Source organism: Fringilla coelebs (genome assembly GCF_963513975.1).
Source record: "Fringilla coelebs genome assembly, chromosome: 3".
Taxonomy (NCBI): Eukaryota; Metazoa; Chordata; class Aves; order Passeriformes; family Fringillidae; genus Fringilla; species Fringilla coelebs.
The window spans coordinates 25849888-25869829 of NC_140030.1; the positions used below are offsets into that span (position 1 = coordinate 25849888).

The 19942-nt window shown below is 39.0% G+C and overlaps 1 protein-coding gene across 1 annotated transcript; it reads right to left on the reverse strand.

Annotated features, from left to right (window-relative positions):
* Nucleotides 1-1544: 1544 nt before the first annotated feature.
* On the reverse strand, nt 1545-18592 carry RAB23 (RAB23, member RAS oncogene family). The gene is made up of 7 exons (XM_084202839.1): nt 18455-18592; nt 16107-16308; nt 15205-15290; nt 9936-10092; nt 8420-8502; nt 7119-7211; nt 1545-6258 (listed from the first exon to the last, which is right to left on the reverse strand). The coding sequence occupies exons 2-7, from the start codon at nt 16259-16261 to the stop codon at nt 6119-6121; spliced, it is 714 nt and encodes a 237-aa protein (XP_084058965.1). The 5' UTR covers nt 16262-16308; nt 18455-18592; the 3' UTR covers nt 1545-6118.
* Nucleotides 18593-19942: the final 1350 nt, after the last annotated feature.

Consider the following 19942-nt stretch of genomic DNA (forward strand, 5'->3'; position numbering starts at 1 on the left):
TAGCTTTGAGATTTCTGTGTGTTTATTTTTAAAAGATAATAGAAATGGGAATTGTACATCAGCTACTACTCCACTTTTGCATCATCTATGAAGCCACAGAGCAAAACATTTTGACTTCTCACCTGGCAAGTGCCGCATTTGTGTCTTGTGTAGGATGGTACTTTGTACATCCATCATTACTACCCTCTCACTCATAGTAACTGCTGCACATCATCACTGAGCTCTGTGGCTGTGGGTCAAAAATTGCAGATTTTAGCGTGTGCCTGGAATTTTGTAACCCCCTGTAGCTTGGCCAGTCTTGCAGTACTTCACCCAAGGCTGGTGGTGCCCTGAGGGGAGCGGGGTGCTCTCTGGCTCAGCCACCCACCACGGCTGCCTCGGTGGCAGTGCCTTGGGTGTTACAGTTGGAGTGTCACACCTGGATGCTCTAAGGGAACCAGCCCATAGTGAGACCCTGCATATCAGGCTCCTGCACAGCCAGCACTCAGGAGCCCTGTGGTTTTAAATGCCTTGAATGGCCTTAAGGGCTCTGGAAGAAAACTCAAGAGCTGTCCTTCTTGGAAACCTCAGCTGCTATGAGGTCACTGTCACTGCATTTAATTTGCAGAAATGGCACTTTAGGTGGGTGCTTCAAATGCAGTTCAAGTTTCAGCTTTGAGAGTGTGAGAAGTTTCTAAGAGTTGGTGACATTAATTCTGTCATTCCACTTTAAAAAATCTTCAATCTGTTCAACAGGATTAAAACCCTTCACAGTAATACATGGCCTGTGTTGTTTTCAGAACTTGTACTGTGCAACACTGAAGTTGAAGACAGCTTCTTGTTGCTTAGAATATTCCTTCAATATTTGGATTTTTAAGGCCATTATAAGGTTATTCAGGCAAGAAGTCTTTTTGTTTTCTTTCTTAGATCCTCTTCATTGTACTGATACCTAGAAGAATTTTTTTTTAATAGCACTTTGTGCTATCACGTAGTAGCAGAAGAGGTGGGTTAGGAGGGACTGATGAAGGTAATCTAGTCCAATGCCTCTGTAATGAGCCTAAAACACTGCTAACTAATCCTTATCAGGGTATTAAGCAAACACATTGATTTTTCTGTGTTCAAAACTGCATGCAAGAGAAGCAGGAGTATGTTATTTTGGATATTCTTCAGATACCTGGGTAAACAGGCAGACACAAGTGCTGATTTGTGTTTTACTGAAAAAAGAAAAAATACTAAAACAATGCAAAGCCCCCAAGCAACAATCACTAGTGACTACATACCTGTTTATTTTCAGAAAATGTACCAGGCATCTTTGATATATTAATAATACTTTAATGCCACTTCCAACATCTGTCAATCTTGAACTTAAACCTTGTCACTGTATTGGCCAGACCAATCATAAAAAGCAAAATGACCAGAAAGAGCAGAAAAGAATCCCTATTTTGTATTTCAACCACATGGTAAAGAAATCAGAGGCAAGAGCTAAGAAAAAACATTTCTGTTTGTCTGGGGCATCCACACTTGTTCCTTCCAGTGCTCTCATGTGCTGCCTTTGATCCCAGCTGTCGGCAACACACACCCAAGGAAAAAGCACACGTTTCTCAATCAGATTGAGTTTGCACAGCTTGTAGTTACAGCAATTTTTAAAATTTAATATCATGACAATTTAATATAACAACAAAAGTAGTGACTTATATCAGACCCAACAATAAGCAAACAAACATTTTAAGTCGCATGATGAAACTAGTGTCACTTACAAGAGAACAGCAGAATTAATTTGTAGGGATTTTACAGAACAGCATACACAAGATACTCAGTTTTAAACACTGATTCTTCTGGTTGACGACTTATGGTATGTTGACTTTTTTTTCTACAAATCTGTTACGTTTACTTGAGATCATGACGGTGATAAAACCAGTTGTGTACATTTCCTCTTTTAGCCAGTTACATTTAAGCCATTAGTAACAATGCACCTTAATCCTCACAATGAGAGTAGTGTTTCTTCTGGTCCACAGTAATTTTAAATTTTTCTTATCAACTTTAGTGAGTTTGGCAGAACTGACAAACTATTTATCAGTATTACCCTTCTACTAGAAACCTGAGAATGAGTCCAGTTCAGTACTAGGACTCACCTGGCTTTTAGATGACTCGTATAGAACACTTAACACGGAACATCAGCAGGTTTCTCTTATTCCATTATAGGCACCTTTCATCTTAAATCTAAGCATTGCTGTAATAATTTTGATTATCTGCTTGGATGCCATATTTAACAGAGATTATTTTCTTCTCTCAATACTATTTGTGCGTTAGAAAGAAGATCTGCACAACTTTTCTGCAAAAAGACGGCAAGGTCATTTCGATGAATTCAAGCCTGCTGGACCATCCTTGCACTCTAATTTTGGTACAGTTAGTGTTCAGGTACTGGAACTTCAACTGAAGGTCTATGACTACACTTAGAAAAGCAGCAGGGGCTCAGGTAGTGTCACTGGAATGGAGCAGCATGTGTGTTGGCTTGCTGAATGATGAACTCCCACAGAGAAGGGCAGATCATTCACCCTGTTAACACCTGGAACTCTCATCCTGAAGGCTGCATGAACAGCTTCAAGGGCAGACTTGCTGAGTCTTGTGCATGTGCCCCACATAACCCCCCAGAGTGCTGCGTGTTCAGCTGCTCAATGCTCTTTAGATTATCCCACCTCTACAGAAATGCTGCGAAGGAAAAGTTCATGTCAGATGTGCTGCAGACCAATAATGAAGAAAGTAAAAAGTTATATTTTACTGAAGCGTAAAAATTAAACAGGAAATCAGACTGACAGTGTGGTAATTCAGGCATTTTGACTACAAAAGTGTTGCCTTAAGAAACACTGAAAATAAGGAAGCTTCAAAATTGTCTTAAGTGGAATATTTAAAGTCTTTTAAATTAGCCACACACACACAAGCACAAAAATCAGTGTGATCAGTCATACAACTTTGAGATTTGCTATTTCCAGCTGGAAATACATCCCTAGCATTACTGCTTTGCACCTAACGATGCCCCACGTACTGGGAGAACACCCATTCACTGAATGGATACAACACAGAAGTGACAAAGCTGTAGTGTCATACTCTTTAGTGATTCCCTATTTCACTAAGGCATTTACAATCACTGAAGTTTCCTGCTAGTGGTAGCTTTATCAGCCAAGGGCAAAGAATTGTGGCAAGATCAAGATAATACAGCCAATGAGCTATTCGAATGATAAAAAAAGAATATACAGGAGTGCAATGAAATTTGTGTCTTGTGGCACGAGAATCTCTTGCTCTTAATCCAGGCTACCATGGACGTAACAGAGCCACATCCTCACCCACCATGCAGTCCCAGGGATGCAAAGAGAGGAGCATTTTTATTACCAGCCCTGCACCTGTAGGTTTTGCTAACTATAACATATGATATTTTAATGAGTACACTTTGAGTGGAGAATGAAGTAATGTTTGTAATAAAAATTATTCATGAGGGACAACACAAGTGCTAAAACATTTAGGCATGTCTCTTCTTCCAAAAGGCAAAAGTTAGTGCCACTGAAGAGTGATGTGAATACCTAAGAGTCCCTGCAATATGCAAGTCATCTGGTTTACACCTACACACTAACCCCAGCAGAATAAAGAATCAAAATTTTCAAGCAGCGTACATGCAGAGTACTTCCCAGAAAGATGTTAATTTGAGCAGTTTCCATCACAGTCATATTAGAGAACAAGCACTGCAAGGTCTCAACAAAGATCCACTTCAGATGTAGGGTGGGAGTAAAATGAAAACTCACTGTTACCCAATGCTGCAAGTAACTATTCCTACATTAAAATATATGCACTGCATTTCAACATACCTTAAATTTATCAAAGTCTGTGAAGTCTCCACCTATGAAACAACTGCTGAGTTGTTAAAAGCAGTAGTTTATAGTGACATACTGTAGATACAAACAACCTATACTAATTGTACAGTGTGTTACAATATAACATAAAATAGTACAAATTGTCATTACACATAATAAAGACTTACTTTTCAGTCCGCTGTACAAAGTCAAACAAGGCAAAAAAAGATGTTTCAAACATTTTGTGGTTTTGTTTGTTTTTCATGAAAAATGAATAAAACCCCATGAAACTTGTAGACAGTGAAATGTAAAAGTTTCCATATTAAAAACAGTTGTCAGAATTCTTCATGCATACACTCTTCCCTAAGTTGTGAGGTGGCCCCATGATGTTCACTCATCTTATCCCAAGTACCTTACTTCCTAAACTGCTAAGACAGATAGGACTTGACTCCATTCATACATACAGCGATTAAATGCACTTGTTAAAAAATAGAGGCCTTTATGCAAGAGATAACACAGGAAACAGGAAACATTATGGTGAAGAACACACAGTTTTGTTGCAATAGCAAAAGGGATGGAGTGCCCTCCTTGCCAGCAACAGATCTCTAACGGTTTGTCAAAGAAACTGCGGTACTGGTAGAAAGCCTAATACAGTAAACATAAAATACAGAGTTCAGAGATCTTTAGTATTTGTGCATAACTTGCCACTCACTTCTCTCCCTGCAGACAGTGAGAATAAGAATACATTTCAGTTTTCATACTCATTGACTTAGAAACAAAGTCAGTCAAGCTTCCTACATGAATTCACATAGTGAAAAGTCCTTCCTTCAAAAATATACAGGATCACTCAACCAATTTTCATTCTCATACACCGTTTACAAAATTATTAAAACTCTGATTATTTAAGCAGCAGATTTTGCATTTGTCACTGGCAGACTTGTAGAAATCTTAGAAAGTTAAAATCATATCATACCATACAAAAACATGTAAACAAAATGGATAGTTTTTAAAAGGCATGCATGCTCTTGAAGAGGATTATAAAGTGTTCATTTTTGCTAAATAAAAGGTATCTTGCTTAGCATCTTTAAAAGCACCTTAGTGATTTAGGAGCCTTAGCCCAAATAACCCTGAAGTTAGATTTGGGCTCCTAAACATCTACATCAGTTCTGTAAAATTACTGAAGCACTTTGAAATTTTTTTGCCATGTCTCTGATCTTGCAGAATTAGATTTCCTTAACTTTAAATCTGAGACAACATTCAAGAACGTCTCCCGAATATAATCAGCTGCAAATTTTTGGATCCCTGTAACTTAGTTTATGGTATCTATGAAAACATTCAAATAAGATAAATACTTTGTAACACCACTTTGAAAATTCCTTTTTCATAAGATGACACAGGATACAACAATCAAATTTGAATAAGAACATGATCATATGTTCCTTCTAAATAGCTATTAGTGTTATTTGTCCAACCTGTTAAGACTGAGAAAAACAAACTTACAAAACATCTGTAGCATAGCATTAGGTAAAAACGAGCATTTTTGGCACCACACATTTTTAAATCTAAGCTTTTAGGCCCAAAGTATAGCAAGTTAAACATACACAATGGCAGCTTAGAAAGCCTCATTTGAAATGCAACATTTTTAAAGGACAATTACAAGATGCTATCTGATGATCATTAGCTGATCTCCAAGTAACATACACATTGGAACCAAGCCTAGATATTCATCCCAAATGTTTACATATATAATGCACACATATATATAATGCAAGGACCTTGCACCCACAGGACTGCCAGAAACCTGGCAGAATATTAATATGGTCAGGCATAAAATGAAGTAGTGCTTTTTTGCTCTTCATTTATCTTGTTAGTGTCCTGACTAACCAATTCTAATATTTTCTTTGAAATTTAGTTTCAAGGTTGCTACATTACCTTGGGCCAGAGAGTTAGAGTCCGTACCTATACGTTTAAGTATTATCCTTACATTAAATGTGCTTTGCAATTCAGCAATAATACCTAGTTCATAGCTCTGTAAGTAACTCCTTGAGAAAGGAAAAGCTCACCTAATCTGTACAAAGTGCATGAGGCAGCCACGGTTCTATGTGTTGCCACCAGGTGTCTCACGCCACACAAGAAACCCACAGCATCAGCAAGTTCATCAAAATCCACCCTCTGTCTGGGAGGCACAAGATTTGCTAAAGCACCAGTAAAAATACCTCTACAGCTGGCTTTATTCTGGATTCAATTGCACAACTTCATCCAATTCTCTGAGCTGCTTAATTTCCTCCAACAGTGGTCTAAGGTATACTGCAGTTGCTAAAAGGACTTCTGTTTTTCTTGGTCCTCTGTTTGTTGGGTTTAAGGTTGATGACATCTCCACCATTAAGAGTGCTAGAATTCTGGTTGGAGTGACTTCCACCAGCTGTATTAAAAACACCTACAGAATTCAGACAAGAGAAGTATTTGCATTTGTTTACTGCTTTGTTTACATTTATGCTTTACAGCATAATACATGAACACTTTAGATGCAGCACCTGCTAAGGCATAGCAGAGCACCTCAAATGTATACACTAGCTTTTAAATCTGTTTTGAGTAAATTTTGCAGCTAAATTGGAAGTAGAGGCAGCTGCAATTACTAGCCAGGCAGTATTTAAAGCTGGTATGCATCTATGTAATTGAAGGGCAGCATATGTACTCATCTGTGTATGTGTATGTTACTAACTGCACAAAGTTGTGGTTAGTTGAGTAACATAATAGAAGACAGATGGCGATTTAAAATTCAGAAACTTTGTTGATATAAAGGTAGGTAAAAGGCTGGAATAAAAAGGGAGTGCTTTAAGGAAAATAAATTACCTGACTCAGAAAAGCTTTAAAGAAGAACTAGAGAAGTTCAGTGTTTTCTTACAGAAGGCAACTTACAAACACCTTCTGATTACACATTCTTTCCCCATGAGTCTTATAAGTCCACACAGAGATGAGCAATGCTATGAAATGCTAATTACATTTAAAAAACCCAACAAGCATCCTTCTCAAATCCTTGCACAATCTTGTTTAAATGAATTTAGTAAAAGGGCACTTGCCAAGCATTAGCTAGAAACTTTTGTGCATCAGTTTGACCATCTTGTAATTTAAAGAGTCACAAAGTTGTTTTACAGAGAGATGATATCCTAAGATAGGGAGGTAATAATTAGACTCTGATTCACTTTGTATTATTTCCATAAAGAAACAGATGAGACCATAAGCTTTGATGGCACAAAATACTGTTTCTAGGGGTTTTCTTTATTAAAGTATACATACCAATCTTGTTACTGCTTGTATGTACTACTTCTGAATCTTCTGCTGTTTGTTGCTTGAGCTTTTGAAGATATTTATCAGCCAAATACTTAAAAACTGGAAAGTTAAAAAAGAAAAAAGGTATATCACAGAATGCTTAAAAATAATAATAGTCATCATCATGCCATTATATCAAAATTCTGCATGGTGACAAAAGTGCATTTCACACCCCAGGTTTAGCACAACCTGGTGAGTGATTCTGGGCAGGCCTGTGTGCCTAGGCAGAACCCAGGTCACCCCAGTGTCTGCCCAGCTCTTACAGATCGCAGTACTGAAGTCCTGCACAGAAATATCTCAATGCTCTTCTAATAAAAAACAATGGTGCACACATATTGCAAAATGTTTCAATTAATGCAACTTGGAACTTTTTACAGTTATGTAGGAATTTAATATATATATTTTGCAAGAAGCCTTAAAAATCAGTAATCATGTAAAATAAGTCTATTAATACAACCTGGCAACTAGATTTTTCTGATTAACTAATGCTACCCTCATTTCTATTACTGTATAAAAAGTTGACCTAGGAATGTGAAAAAATATACAACTAAAGCAGAATTTTCAGAACCTAGATGTGTTATGATTATTTACATTTGTAATTCAACTAATTTAAAGATGATACAAAAGAGTTTCACATTTTCTCTTGCAGATTTTTCCCATGGTGAATGATGTTAATAGAGAATCTTGGCTAATTAAACAAGAATATATAATTAGGGAGTATAGTACATGATTATTCAAACCCAGCCACAAAAGACAGAGACTCAAAATTTTAACACTACTCTTATGAAACTAAGTACATTAAAAGTGGTACTTAGGAACTAATCAGATATCACCAGTAAGACAAAACACTGCAAGAGATGCAATCTTTCAATGTACTTTAAACATGACTAAAATATAATTTTTTCTATCAATTACTTATTAGCTATTAATAATTACAAAATAATGTGTTCAACAGTTTTTGTGTTGCAATATCTGAGCTTCTACTATAAGTATTTATTTGTTTCAAAAGCTTTTGCTTACTGACAGTCATCAGGACTAAGAAGCCTTAACACACTGGCACTCGTGAACCTCTCAGCTGTGTGTGTTTGTGGAAGAGAAAGACTGCAGGAAGGAATGGGCCTAACCCAGTGCTATCAGGTAATTTTAGCTGTGTTGAAGGCGTGCTGCTATGGAATACAGAGGGCTGCCAGCAGCACGCAGGGATGTGTCAGTGCCAGCTGGCTCCAGCCCGGGGATGGCCGGGACCCGCCCGCCGCGGCACCGCCTACCTTCGCTCACGTTCAGGTCTTCCTTCACCGACGCTCGGTAGAACCTCACCTTCAGCTTCTTTGCCAGCGCTTCTGCCTCCTCACTGCACAACACAAGATGGCTTTGTAAGCCCTTACTTGGTTCATTTATTCTTAAAAACAAAATGTCTTTTTTAAAGTTAAACATGGCAAAGTGGGTTGAGAAATTCAAGACAGTCAAAAAATACCTAATCCTTAATTTCTTTACAGTATCTCCACTATAAAAAGAAGGTATTTATTTTATATGCAGTTTCTTTGTGACTCAAAAGAATTCTTTCCAGTATTTATTGACTTCATAAAATAAAATTTCCCAAGGGTTCAAAGAAGTGTGTTGGTGAAACCAAAAGGAAGGAGGCTGTAATTAACAGCACTATCACTGCAAACTCTAAACAACAAAAATTAATCCTTAAACATATCTTAATGAAGCAGTATGCTATGCAATCAGATGAGTGCACAGATGAAATCAAGAATTACTTTTTTCTGTGAAGTAAAAAGGAGCTCATGTTAAAGTTTAAGAAACTTATGAATAACTCCCTAAGGAAAATCAAATCATCAGAAAGATTATGTTACTGAGGCAGACAGAGTATTCTGAGAACCAAACCTAAGTGACATACCATGAATAAAGGAGGAGTTCAAATGCAATTTTGCTTTTCCTTTGAAAAATCCTCAGAATTCTTTGCAGAAGAAGTAGAAGCTGATTTATGCCATCAATGATAGCAAACAGACAACAAAGAAAGCCAGTGCAGGAAACAACAAAAAAAGAAGAAATAATTTAAATCTCTCAGGAAGATGATAGAAATTGAAGAAGTGGAGAATGATCAACTTGATCATGCACTATTTTCTACATGAAATACTGTGGTAAATAAACACATTTGTTAAGCTGATTTTAGGACAAGAATGAAATTGGTCACATTCAAAAGGGCAGAATGAATTGACAATAAAATCTGTAAAGCAAAATACAGCAAGGAAGATTCAGCACCATGCAGTTTGAGAATATTACCACATATGTATTTCCATAGAGTCACAATGTTTTGATAAAAATGAATAATAAAAAACAAATTAAAGAAAGCAAAGAATATTAGCAAGCATTCACTAGCCATACAGACAGCGTGCCTTCAGTGGTGCACAGCACAGTTTTTAACAGGACAAAAATCTATAGTTTTAGATTTTTAGAAAAAAAAAAAAGGGGTGGGAATCATATTATGCAGAACCAAACTTTTCATGTCTTTCCTCTATTACTTTTGCCTTCAGGATACAGCATGAAATAAACAAATAAACAGAAAGCTCCTAGCTTTGCAGCACATCTGTCCAAGTATCTTCACTCATGCAGCAACACCCACCCCATGTGCTTCTAGGGCATGTCTAGATGCAGGACACAGGTGGGACAACCCAGGTACTCTAACTCTTCACCAGAAACTCTCACAGACTTTTTTTTTTAAAACTTGGGAATACAGGAGGCACCTATTGATCTTTAAAAGTAGTACAATAGAACTCCTACTTCTTTATGCAAGAGTCATCAAGAAGATCAATCTTATTCTGCACAAGAACTGTGGGAATGTCTCCAACTTCAGTCACAACTTTTTGCCTCCAGGTAGGGATTGCTTTGAAGGACTCTCTGTCAGTTGTAGAAAACACAAGAACACAAGCCTGGGCTCCTAGAAATATACAAATAAATTACAAATACAAATACACACAAATTAGCCAATAAACAATAGAAAAAAATGTAATGTATTTAAAATATGAGGGATTTTTAAAGTTTTCCCCACAAACATGCACTTTTACTACCAGCTTGTGTCAAACCACTGGTCATAGATTCCCTAAATGAAAATTCATTGCCATATTATTTTGATCATTACAGCCATCTTTATGATGAGCATGGGTCTGTTACCTTTAAAGCTAATTCCAGCATATTGAATGTATGCAGGGGAAAGGAAAAGGAGGAGGTTTGGAAAGGCTGGGAAAAGGGAAGGGGAGGTTCATTTATTGCTGTTTTACAGACAGATTAATGAAGACCAGAAGGCAGATTTTTTCCTGTATGCGGCATCTGTAAAGCACATTTCACATTATTCTTTGTGGTATAGTAATCTGGATTCTGAAAAGCAGAAAACTTTAAAAAGTTTTCAGATGAAGTTGTGATTATTTCAAGTAAATTGTTAGTAGCTTTTTGGTGAAAATAAGTGTGTTTCTAATTACTGCTACCAGCTAGTCTAATAATTCTATCAGAGCACTATGATAAAGTATACAAAACCTTTTGTCACAGTTTTGTAAATAAACAACAGTTAAACTCCCTGGATACTGAGAAGGTACCTCCACAGCTGAAATATTAGTGTGCAGTCTTTTGACTGTCCAGTAGCCCTTTGTTATTCTTCAGAAACTGCTTTTCTTTGCACACTTCATTATTTATATGCCTTCAATGTACTAGTTATTTAGTAACAGAGTAGGAAAGGAATAGATAGCCAGTGTTTTTGAGACTCTAGCATAATCTTGTGGTGAACATCTCCCATTAATACCATATATACCATGAAAAATTTTTCATCAGTAGGAATTTTATTTCTGAGTTTCATGAAGTATCCCTGATTCCTGTACTCTGTTTATCTTCTATGTCTCTGGCACAAAGCACACAAGTTCTCTTACTGGGTTTGCTTTTATTGAGCTTTTTAAAAGCCAAGTTCAGAGTCTATTTTCAGAAAGATTTCCTATGCTCTTTAACATTCTTCCACATGCATATCAAGATTCTTCTGGTACAGTTTTATACAAAACAATAATAACTGCCCTAAGAACTTCGACTGAAGCTCTACCAGTAAAAAAGCAACAACGCAGCCTTCCATAATCTCCCCTATTATTCGTGTTGTAAAACTGTTTGTTTTCCCTACTGTCTACGATGTACTCTAAAGTATGCAATTATTCTGATGTGATTCCTGTGACAGAGATGTAAAATTCCTTATTCTTTCCAAAGTAGGTTAGTCTGCCTATTATCTCACAAAGTAGTTTAATGGAGATGAGAGCATTTATTAAAATACTCCCACCATCTGTTAACATCACTTCAGTTTCAAGACCAAGAAATCCTTTGTGAAATTTCCAAACTAAGACACCTTCACTTAATCTTTCTTCTTCCACCCATTCCTTCTGAATGCTACCAAAAGTAACAGTAAATTTAGAGGGAAAAGCCCTGGCATGTGGTAGGTAAAGAGAAGGTAGCATACTACATTAGACTTTATTCAGTTTACATATAGTACAGGTAGAATGCAGTGGCCAAGGACAGTAAAAATACCTCAGCTTGCCCATATTAATTTCAAAAGGAAATTATATGACAGGCTTTAATAAAGAATCAAACTGAAATATTTTTGAGGACCTTCAAGATTTTTACAACAAACAACAGTAAAACATAGTGTCATCAACAAAGACAAATTCTATACACTCATGTTATCATGTATTTCCAAATATCTGCCAAAGTTTTCAATCACTGGATCATAAGTATCAGACTTAACTAATCCAATAACTCTCTAAGATGCTTATTTAAGAAGAGAAGACAAAAGTAGTTTTCCTCTCAGGTTCAATGCAAAACAGTGTCAATTGTGATCTTTCTGAAGTGTGCTTCAGATGGTGCAGAAGTTAGTATGGCAACAGAGTTCAACAGAAGACACCACAAGCCAGAGATTTTAATATGCAAATTCTTTTCATCTTCAAGAAATCTGCTAAATACTCAGTATTTTTACTGAAAACAAACAATTTAAGAAATTATAATATCCATCTAATAGTTCTAAGGAGTTAAAAAAAAAAGACAAACCCTAGAATTGAACCACGTAAACACCTTTTTTATGCAGGCACTGACAGAATTCAAGAGTCAGTAACATTACTGTCTCAGTCATCCACTGCTAATGGAGTCATACACCACCTCTGTCATACAACAGATTATGTACAACAACAGTCACCAGCAGCAAAGGCTCAGGATAGTGCCATACAGGAGCATAACACCTCAGGATGTTCTCAATGAATATTTTAAATTAAAGCTCCTTTGTAAGAAGCTGTTCCAAAAAGGTACTTTAAAGTACTGAAGAAAATGACATTGTGCGCAATTACTGCGTTGGTAGTTCCTCTATATTTTAAAATGCTTCAACTGCCTGCAGAATAACTGACAAAATATTTATACCTAGAGCAATTCAGAAAAAAATTTAGAGACTAGTGCTACTTAATTCAAGTAAAGCATGAGCTTGTCATCTGAATTGGTCTCAGCAGACTATCCTATCCCCATAGACTACATAACCACATTTCTTTTCCTTTCATAATGGTACAAAGCCTTTGTAATAGAAAGTGTAAGGAAATTCCTTGCCCTGAGAGGACTCTCACAGGGCTTTACACCTGACCCTGTTCATTTCACTCAGTACTTTGCCTCAGCTATCCAAGCTATGACAGAAAACACATATCCCCTATAAAACTGATGGTGACTTGTTCAATCTCACACTGAGATCAAAATCCAGTATCATCATCCAGAAATTCTTGTTTACTGCTGATGTTTTAACTTCTGTGGATCCTGGCTGTCTTTGACAGGCTCAGCAGGATTTAATGTCTCCTTAACAGTACCTAAAATAACTGTACTAGGGCCTTCCATTATCATATTTGCTACAGACAAAAGGGGTGAACAAATGCAAATGAAAGCAATCCTATGAAGGCTTGATTATGAAGAATAAACTATTTTGCAACAAAATGAGGATCCTGACAATTTGACTAATCAGCAGCTGAGAAACACACTAATGAGCAAGATGTCTGTCTTCCATCAAAAACCTACCAAGGATCTTCAAGTTACGCCAGTGGCAGTAGAAGGAAGAAGATACATGCACGAAGAAATGATCAAATACTGCTTTGAGAAACATTTGATTTCAGTCACATAGAAACTGCTGAGAAGATGCATGGGACAATACAAAAAAGAAATTATTAAATATATACAGTGCTTCCTTCAGCTGTGTATTTAGGCTGCTGTACTATGTGATTGTGGGCATGCAACTGCACTGGCTGTACACACTAGCCTGCACATAGGAAACCACACAACAAATCCACTTTCAGCTCCAATGCTCTTCCTCTGCAAGGCTGAATGAATTTGGTCCCTGGACAAGAAACACTCAGACAGGCTCTGAAGCATTCGTGTGTGAGCACTGAAGAACTGACAATACACAGTGTCCCAGGGGAGTACATAAGCCCCAGTGCAATGATAGTGGGACAGTGATCTGTGGGAGAAGCAAACCTTTAATAAACAGCCAGCATCTATCTGACCTATCTTAGAGGTGTCCTCCCCTTATTAACAATAAAAGCCTGGCATTTTCAAAGTAAGCTTGACTTTTTGCTTCTACAATAGTGTGATTGTTGAGGCTAGACCAAAATTGCACTCCAGGCTCTTCCGATTTCCCTTGTCCTTCATGAGTCAAAGTCTAGCGTAGAGCAGTCTCTGTAGCTGACACCTTGAACGACTTACTGTATACCCATCATGCTGCTACATTGTGAACAGGATGACTGTGCTGAAAGAACTTCTGTACAAAGAACTCCAAGCAGAGATCTAACAGCACTACGCTGGGCTTGAGTCATAACCATGATTTCAAGATATTTATGCAAATTTTTTGTTTTTAAACTTGCTTGTGGTAAGTGAGGCCAGGAGGTGTAGTCCTACATTCTTCTCAATGCTCCATATTCTAACCTATCAGTCCCAGTAATTAGGAGAAAAAGTCTTTGGCTTGAAACAACTGGGGAGAGCAAAGGACACAAGAGGACCAAAGGCCAGGACAGTGAAAAGATAGCTCCAGGAGAATCAACTACTACCATCCAAAATTCATACGCTCAACTTATCAGCTGTAAATTATTTATAGCCACATGACAAAAGAAGATCTTTTTTTCTGAGGAAATAGTAATCATCAATCACAGGCAACTACAGGAAGTATCACCAAAAAACCCCATTGATTAGCAAATTGATTATGAAACATAAAACGATCATAAGACTGCAACACCCTGAAACAGCTTGGCATAATCATTCCTTTATCTCCAAATGAGGTAATTTTATACCATAGCAGTATATTTTCCCCCATCTCAGGTAATTAGTTTGCAAGAACTGAACAGTGGAATCTTTGCCAAGTCATTTATATCTCTCCCACTAAAAAAAAAACCAAAAAGAAATATTTACAGAACCATTGTTAAATTATAAGCAAATAAAGCTTAAGTATGCAATTTGTAACTGGTTAAATAGATAAGCTGCCTTTGCACAAATAATACAGCTTATTTTATTAAGTAAATACACTTTTGTTACTGCTCTTTCATGTATTTGAGGCAGACTGTACTAGCAAAAGAACTCTTGTGCCCTGTAAACTGTCTTTCTAGGATGACTGGTGGATTTCCCCCCCTTGGATTAATTACTATGTGCCTCATCCACAGTTTCTGGAATATTTACAAATGTGTGTCTCACAGGAGTAATGAAACACTTTTAGAGGGAAAATACACATTTGCATCTGATTGTTTGAATGTCTACACTCTGTCCAGCTTCTGTGTAGACATTTGTCTCATTTCATTCAATGTTTTCCAAAGGGCACTACTGCATAAAGTGGACATAATTAAGACAAGGAACTTGCACAAAGAGAAAAAATACTTAAGAATTGAAAAAGTGAACTAAGCATGCTTTGCACACACATGAAGTAACTAAAATTCTTAATACGAAGATATGGAAATATTTTAGAGATGTGCAGACCAAGAAAACCCCAACTACCAAACAACAAATATGGTATTTTCACCTCTATAGTAGGCCTTAGTTATTGCATCAAATTCCTCTTGACCTGCAGTGTCCCATAACATTAGCCTGACATCTTCACCATTAACTCTGAAATAAACAAGACAGTTTGGTGATCAATACAGTAACAGGAACAAATCAAAGCAAATGTCATGGAAATAATTCTGTTTCTACACTATAAGAGTAATCCAAATCAAATTTAACTGGATTTAAACATAATGTAACTTAATATTCATTCACCTTCATAATATACTATGGCAATAGTCCCTCAACTACATTATATGTGCTTTACAAACAATCTGTATTACATTTTCCTCCTCCTTTCCTCTTTTTCCTCTACATTTCCTTCTACAGTGAAAAATAAGATAGACATCAAAACAAAATTTAGGTGCCTGAAGAATGGTGCTTTTACCTTTTTCATCAGCTTGCAGAATTTATAGCATTTTCTTACTTCTCATTATCATACAATTTTCCACTTTACCAAACATAATAAGGTATTACCTGCTTATACTGCATAAAGACACTTGCTAATTTTTTCACAGTAATTTCTTTCTATATTGGCTAATAAATTTGTGTCATTCTTTTATCATAAGCAATTTCACTTCTTCACAAGAAATCACAAAAAAAAAATTTAAAAAAATCAGCTGGTAGTAGAATACAAAGCAAACTTGTCAAAGAGCCTGGTATGGCAGATATTCCAGATTTTATTTATAATTTTAAATTTTGGATGGAGAATAAAGGATATAACTTTAGCCCACAATGCAAGAGAGAAAACAACTCCTTTTAGTGTGCTTCAGAAAGAGAAGGCCTTGTTTTCCAAGCCTTCGCAAATTTCAGGATTGCAACAGAAAAAAGAAATAGAGAGAGAGGTAAAAATCAATAGTATGTCATCTGTTTAATACATACTGGATCTGTCTTTCCAGGAAATCTACACCAATAGTTTTCTTGTAGTCTTTTGTAAAAATCCCCTTGCAATATCGCTGAATCATACTGGACTTCCCAACAGCTCCATTTCCTACTACTACCACCTTGATGGCCACCTCCATATCTTCTTCCAACATCTTTGCGTCTCAGGTGACTCTCTGGTTTATTCAGGAAACTACTGATTCTGTCAACAAAGTAAATAGCTATTATGTTCATAAAAATGCTGTGAATAGAAAGCAAGAGGCAAGATGATCACACAGATTAGGGTGCATATAGATAGTACAAGTTATTTCCATCTTTGTCACAGATTGCTTAAGTGACTTCAGGCAAGTTACTTAACTAGCTTTGGTTTGACACTTACTGATTGAAAATTAATAAAAATTAGAAGTAGAGAATAATTTATTTGGCTTAATGCAGAGATATTTCACTGATGTTTTGGTGGCTTTTTTTCTTAATGAGGAAGAAATGGAGGCACTGAACTACAAAATCACAGAATCGTTAATTCAGTGTTGGAAGGTTCGAAATTACCTCAAAGATCAGCAAGTCAAATCATTAACCCAACACTGCCAAATGCTAAACCATGTCCCTAAGTGCCACATGCACTCATCTTTTAAATACCTCCAGGGATGGTGATGCCCACAGCCCAAGACAGCATGTTCCAATGCTTGATAATCCTTTCAGTAAAGAATTTTTTCTAATATCCAACCTAAAACTCCCCTGGCACAACTCGAGTCCATTTCCTCTTGTCCTATGGCTTGTAACTTGCAGATGAGACCAACCCCCACCTTGCTACAACATCCCTTCAGGCAATTGTAGGAAGCAATAATGTTTCCCCTGAGCTTCCTTTTCCCCAGGCTAAATGACCCCAGCTCCCTCAGCCATTTCTCATAGGACTTGTGTTCTAGACCCTTCCCTTCCCTGGACATCCTCCAGCCCTTCAGTTTCTTTCTTGCAGTGAGGGGCCCAGAGCTGCACACAGGGTTTTGAGGTGTGGCCTCAGCAGTGCTGAGTGCAGGGGAACAATCCCTGCCCTGCTCCTGCTGGCCACACTATTGCTGATACAGGCCAGGGTGCCACTGGCCCTCCTGGGCACATCTGCCTTGTGTTGACCAGCACCCCCAGCTCCTTTTCCACCGGGCAGCTTTCCAGCCACTCCACCCCCAGTCTGTAGCTCTCCATGGGGTTGTTGTGACCCAAGTGTAGGCACTGGCACTTGGCCTTGATTCATCTCACAACTGGCCTTGGACCATCAATCCAACCTGTCCGGATGCCTCTGCAGAGCCTTCCTGCCCTCCAGCAGACCAACACTCCCACCCAACCTGGTGCCACCTGCAAACTGACTGACACAATCACTTCATCAAGATCATTGGTAAAGTTATTAACAGGACTGGCACAAACGCCAAGCCCTGGGGAGCACCACTAGCAACCAGCTGCCAGATGGATTTAAATCTACTCACCACCACCCTCTGGACCCCCATGCCTCAAATGCATGCCTATCCCAAACTTTTCCCCAGGGAGCCTGGTTTTATCCCTTTTCCTTTTCACATCTAGTCTAAGACTACTTCAGTGAGTCCTACTAACTCTTTTAGAAGTAGTTTCCTCCTTTGAAACAATGTTCCAATCTATTGCCAGCAGGCATGGTTGTTGTGCAGACTGACCCACCATCAAAAAACCAAAATTCTGCCTGTAAAACCGAGTTCTTCCTCTTTCTTCCTAGTTCATTCCCTGCGATTGGAAGGCCAGAAAAGAACACTGCTTGTGTTCCTGCTCCTTTAACCAGTAGTTCCCAGGCTCCGAAGTCTCTCTTGACCGCCCTCGATCTTGCTACAACTTTACCACTGCTCCCCTGATAAAAGCTAAGTTTCCCCCACGTTTTGCCGCGTCGGGATATCATCACAGTAACATTCTGCAGCTGCAAATTTCCTCCCAAGAATCAGATGACGCTGCTTTCGAAGGAAGGGAAAATACTCCCGTTTTAAAGGCTCTGCCCATCACCACACTCTCACCCGTGCTGGCAGAGCGCGACTACCCGATCCCTTCGCTGGGCTCGCTCAGACAGATGATGTTTCCTGCCTGCATTAGCCTACAGCCGGCTGCCCGGAGCTCGGCAAGCCCCGTCAGCACCGGGAAGCCGGATGGCCATTTTGGGCGAGAACACAGGCAGCCACCCACGGGTCTCCGCACAGGGATCCATCCCACCGGCACCTCCCGGCCCTGCCCGAGGGGCCACGCCTCGGAGGCTCGGCCGCCCGACCCCTGCCGCGGCCCCAGCCCCGCTCCCGCCTGGGGCGCCCCGGCTCCGACCCCCGCCCGTGGCCCCTCTCACCAACCCCTTACGGAGCGGGCGGGCGGGCGGCGCTCCCTCCGAGGGCACGGCGGTGCAGGGGCGCAGGGAAGAGGAGACGGAGGGAAAGCGAGAGGAAACCGCTCGCTGGGGCCGACCCAACCCGGACGCACATCCCGGCTCCCCCGCCCGGAAGCGCCGTCAGGACCGGGGGCGCCGCTCGGGGAGGCGCCTGCCCGCTGCCCCCGCCCCCGCGGCGGACCCGCCGTGAGGGCTGCCCGGGAGCCGCTCCCGCCGCTGCGCTGCGGCCGCCGTGCGCCCCAGTCGGCCTTGAGGCGAGGGAGGAGGCGAGGGAGGAGTTGCTTTTGAGGGGTTTTCGTCTGCGTTCCTGAGGAAAGATCCGGACAAGGGTGATCTTTTCCTTTGCCTATGGATGCCTTCATCCCTGGTCCACTCCCTATACATCGGCATTCCTCACCTCATCCCTCATGGAAAACAAGCCCCTGGGATCGGGCTTTCCTTAGGCTACCACGGAAGGCAGCTGCCTTTCTCTGTGTTGCACTATTTATTTATTTATTTATTTATTTATTTATTTATTTATTTATTTATTTATTTTTTAACCAAGATGTGCCCATCACCGTGGTACGTGGTCTGCTAGCTCCCAGGCTGTACATTAAACAGCGTAAGTTTTGGCATAGCTGTAGACGTGGTAGTCTTAAAATCTGAAAATTTAACCTTTCTTAACCCCTTATTTTCGTTTTTTGGCTGGCAGGTTTTCTAAGTTAAACTGCTGAAAGAAGTGCACTGCCCTAAATCCCCATCCCATACTGCAGGGCGCATCCCTGGCTGGGGCGGTTGCTCTTAGTGCCCCCGGCCCTCCTGCTACTCAAAGATGGCCAAGTAACACTCAGGTGTTGCCAAGTGTGAAAAACGCCAATCACTTCTTTTTAAAATTTTAAAGGTTTAATAGTAATAAAATGGTTATAGAAATAGCAATACAGTTAGAGTAATAGTAATTTGGACAACTTGAATTAGGAAAATATGAGACAACAAAAACAAAGAGTTACGGATGTCCGGGTACCTTTTTCTGGGCAGCACAAGTCCGAAAAAGGACACCCGTTAACAAAGGATTAACCCTTAAAAACAACAGCCTGTTGCATATTCATACACTTCATACATGATGCAGAAGTTCCATTCAAACAAGAGATTCGGTCTGGTCATCCTCAGCTTCTTCCTCCTAATCCTAACAGTGCCTTTGAGGCGGGAAGAAGTTCCATTTCTTCTGATAAGAGGGCAATAAATTATTTTTTCTCTGAAAGATTTAGGTGTCCTGTGGCTGCTAGCTCACTGCAAGTCCTTTCTTTAAAAAAAATATCTTACATAGCATAGTTTCTATTTTAACATTTTGTTATAACCCGAAACTATATTTAACACACTACTTAAGAGAATTAATACAGCATTACTTTCTAACAACACATATAATATTCATTTTAATATTTGCAAAAAGCCAATCATAAAATATGCATTTTTCACA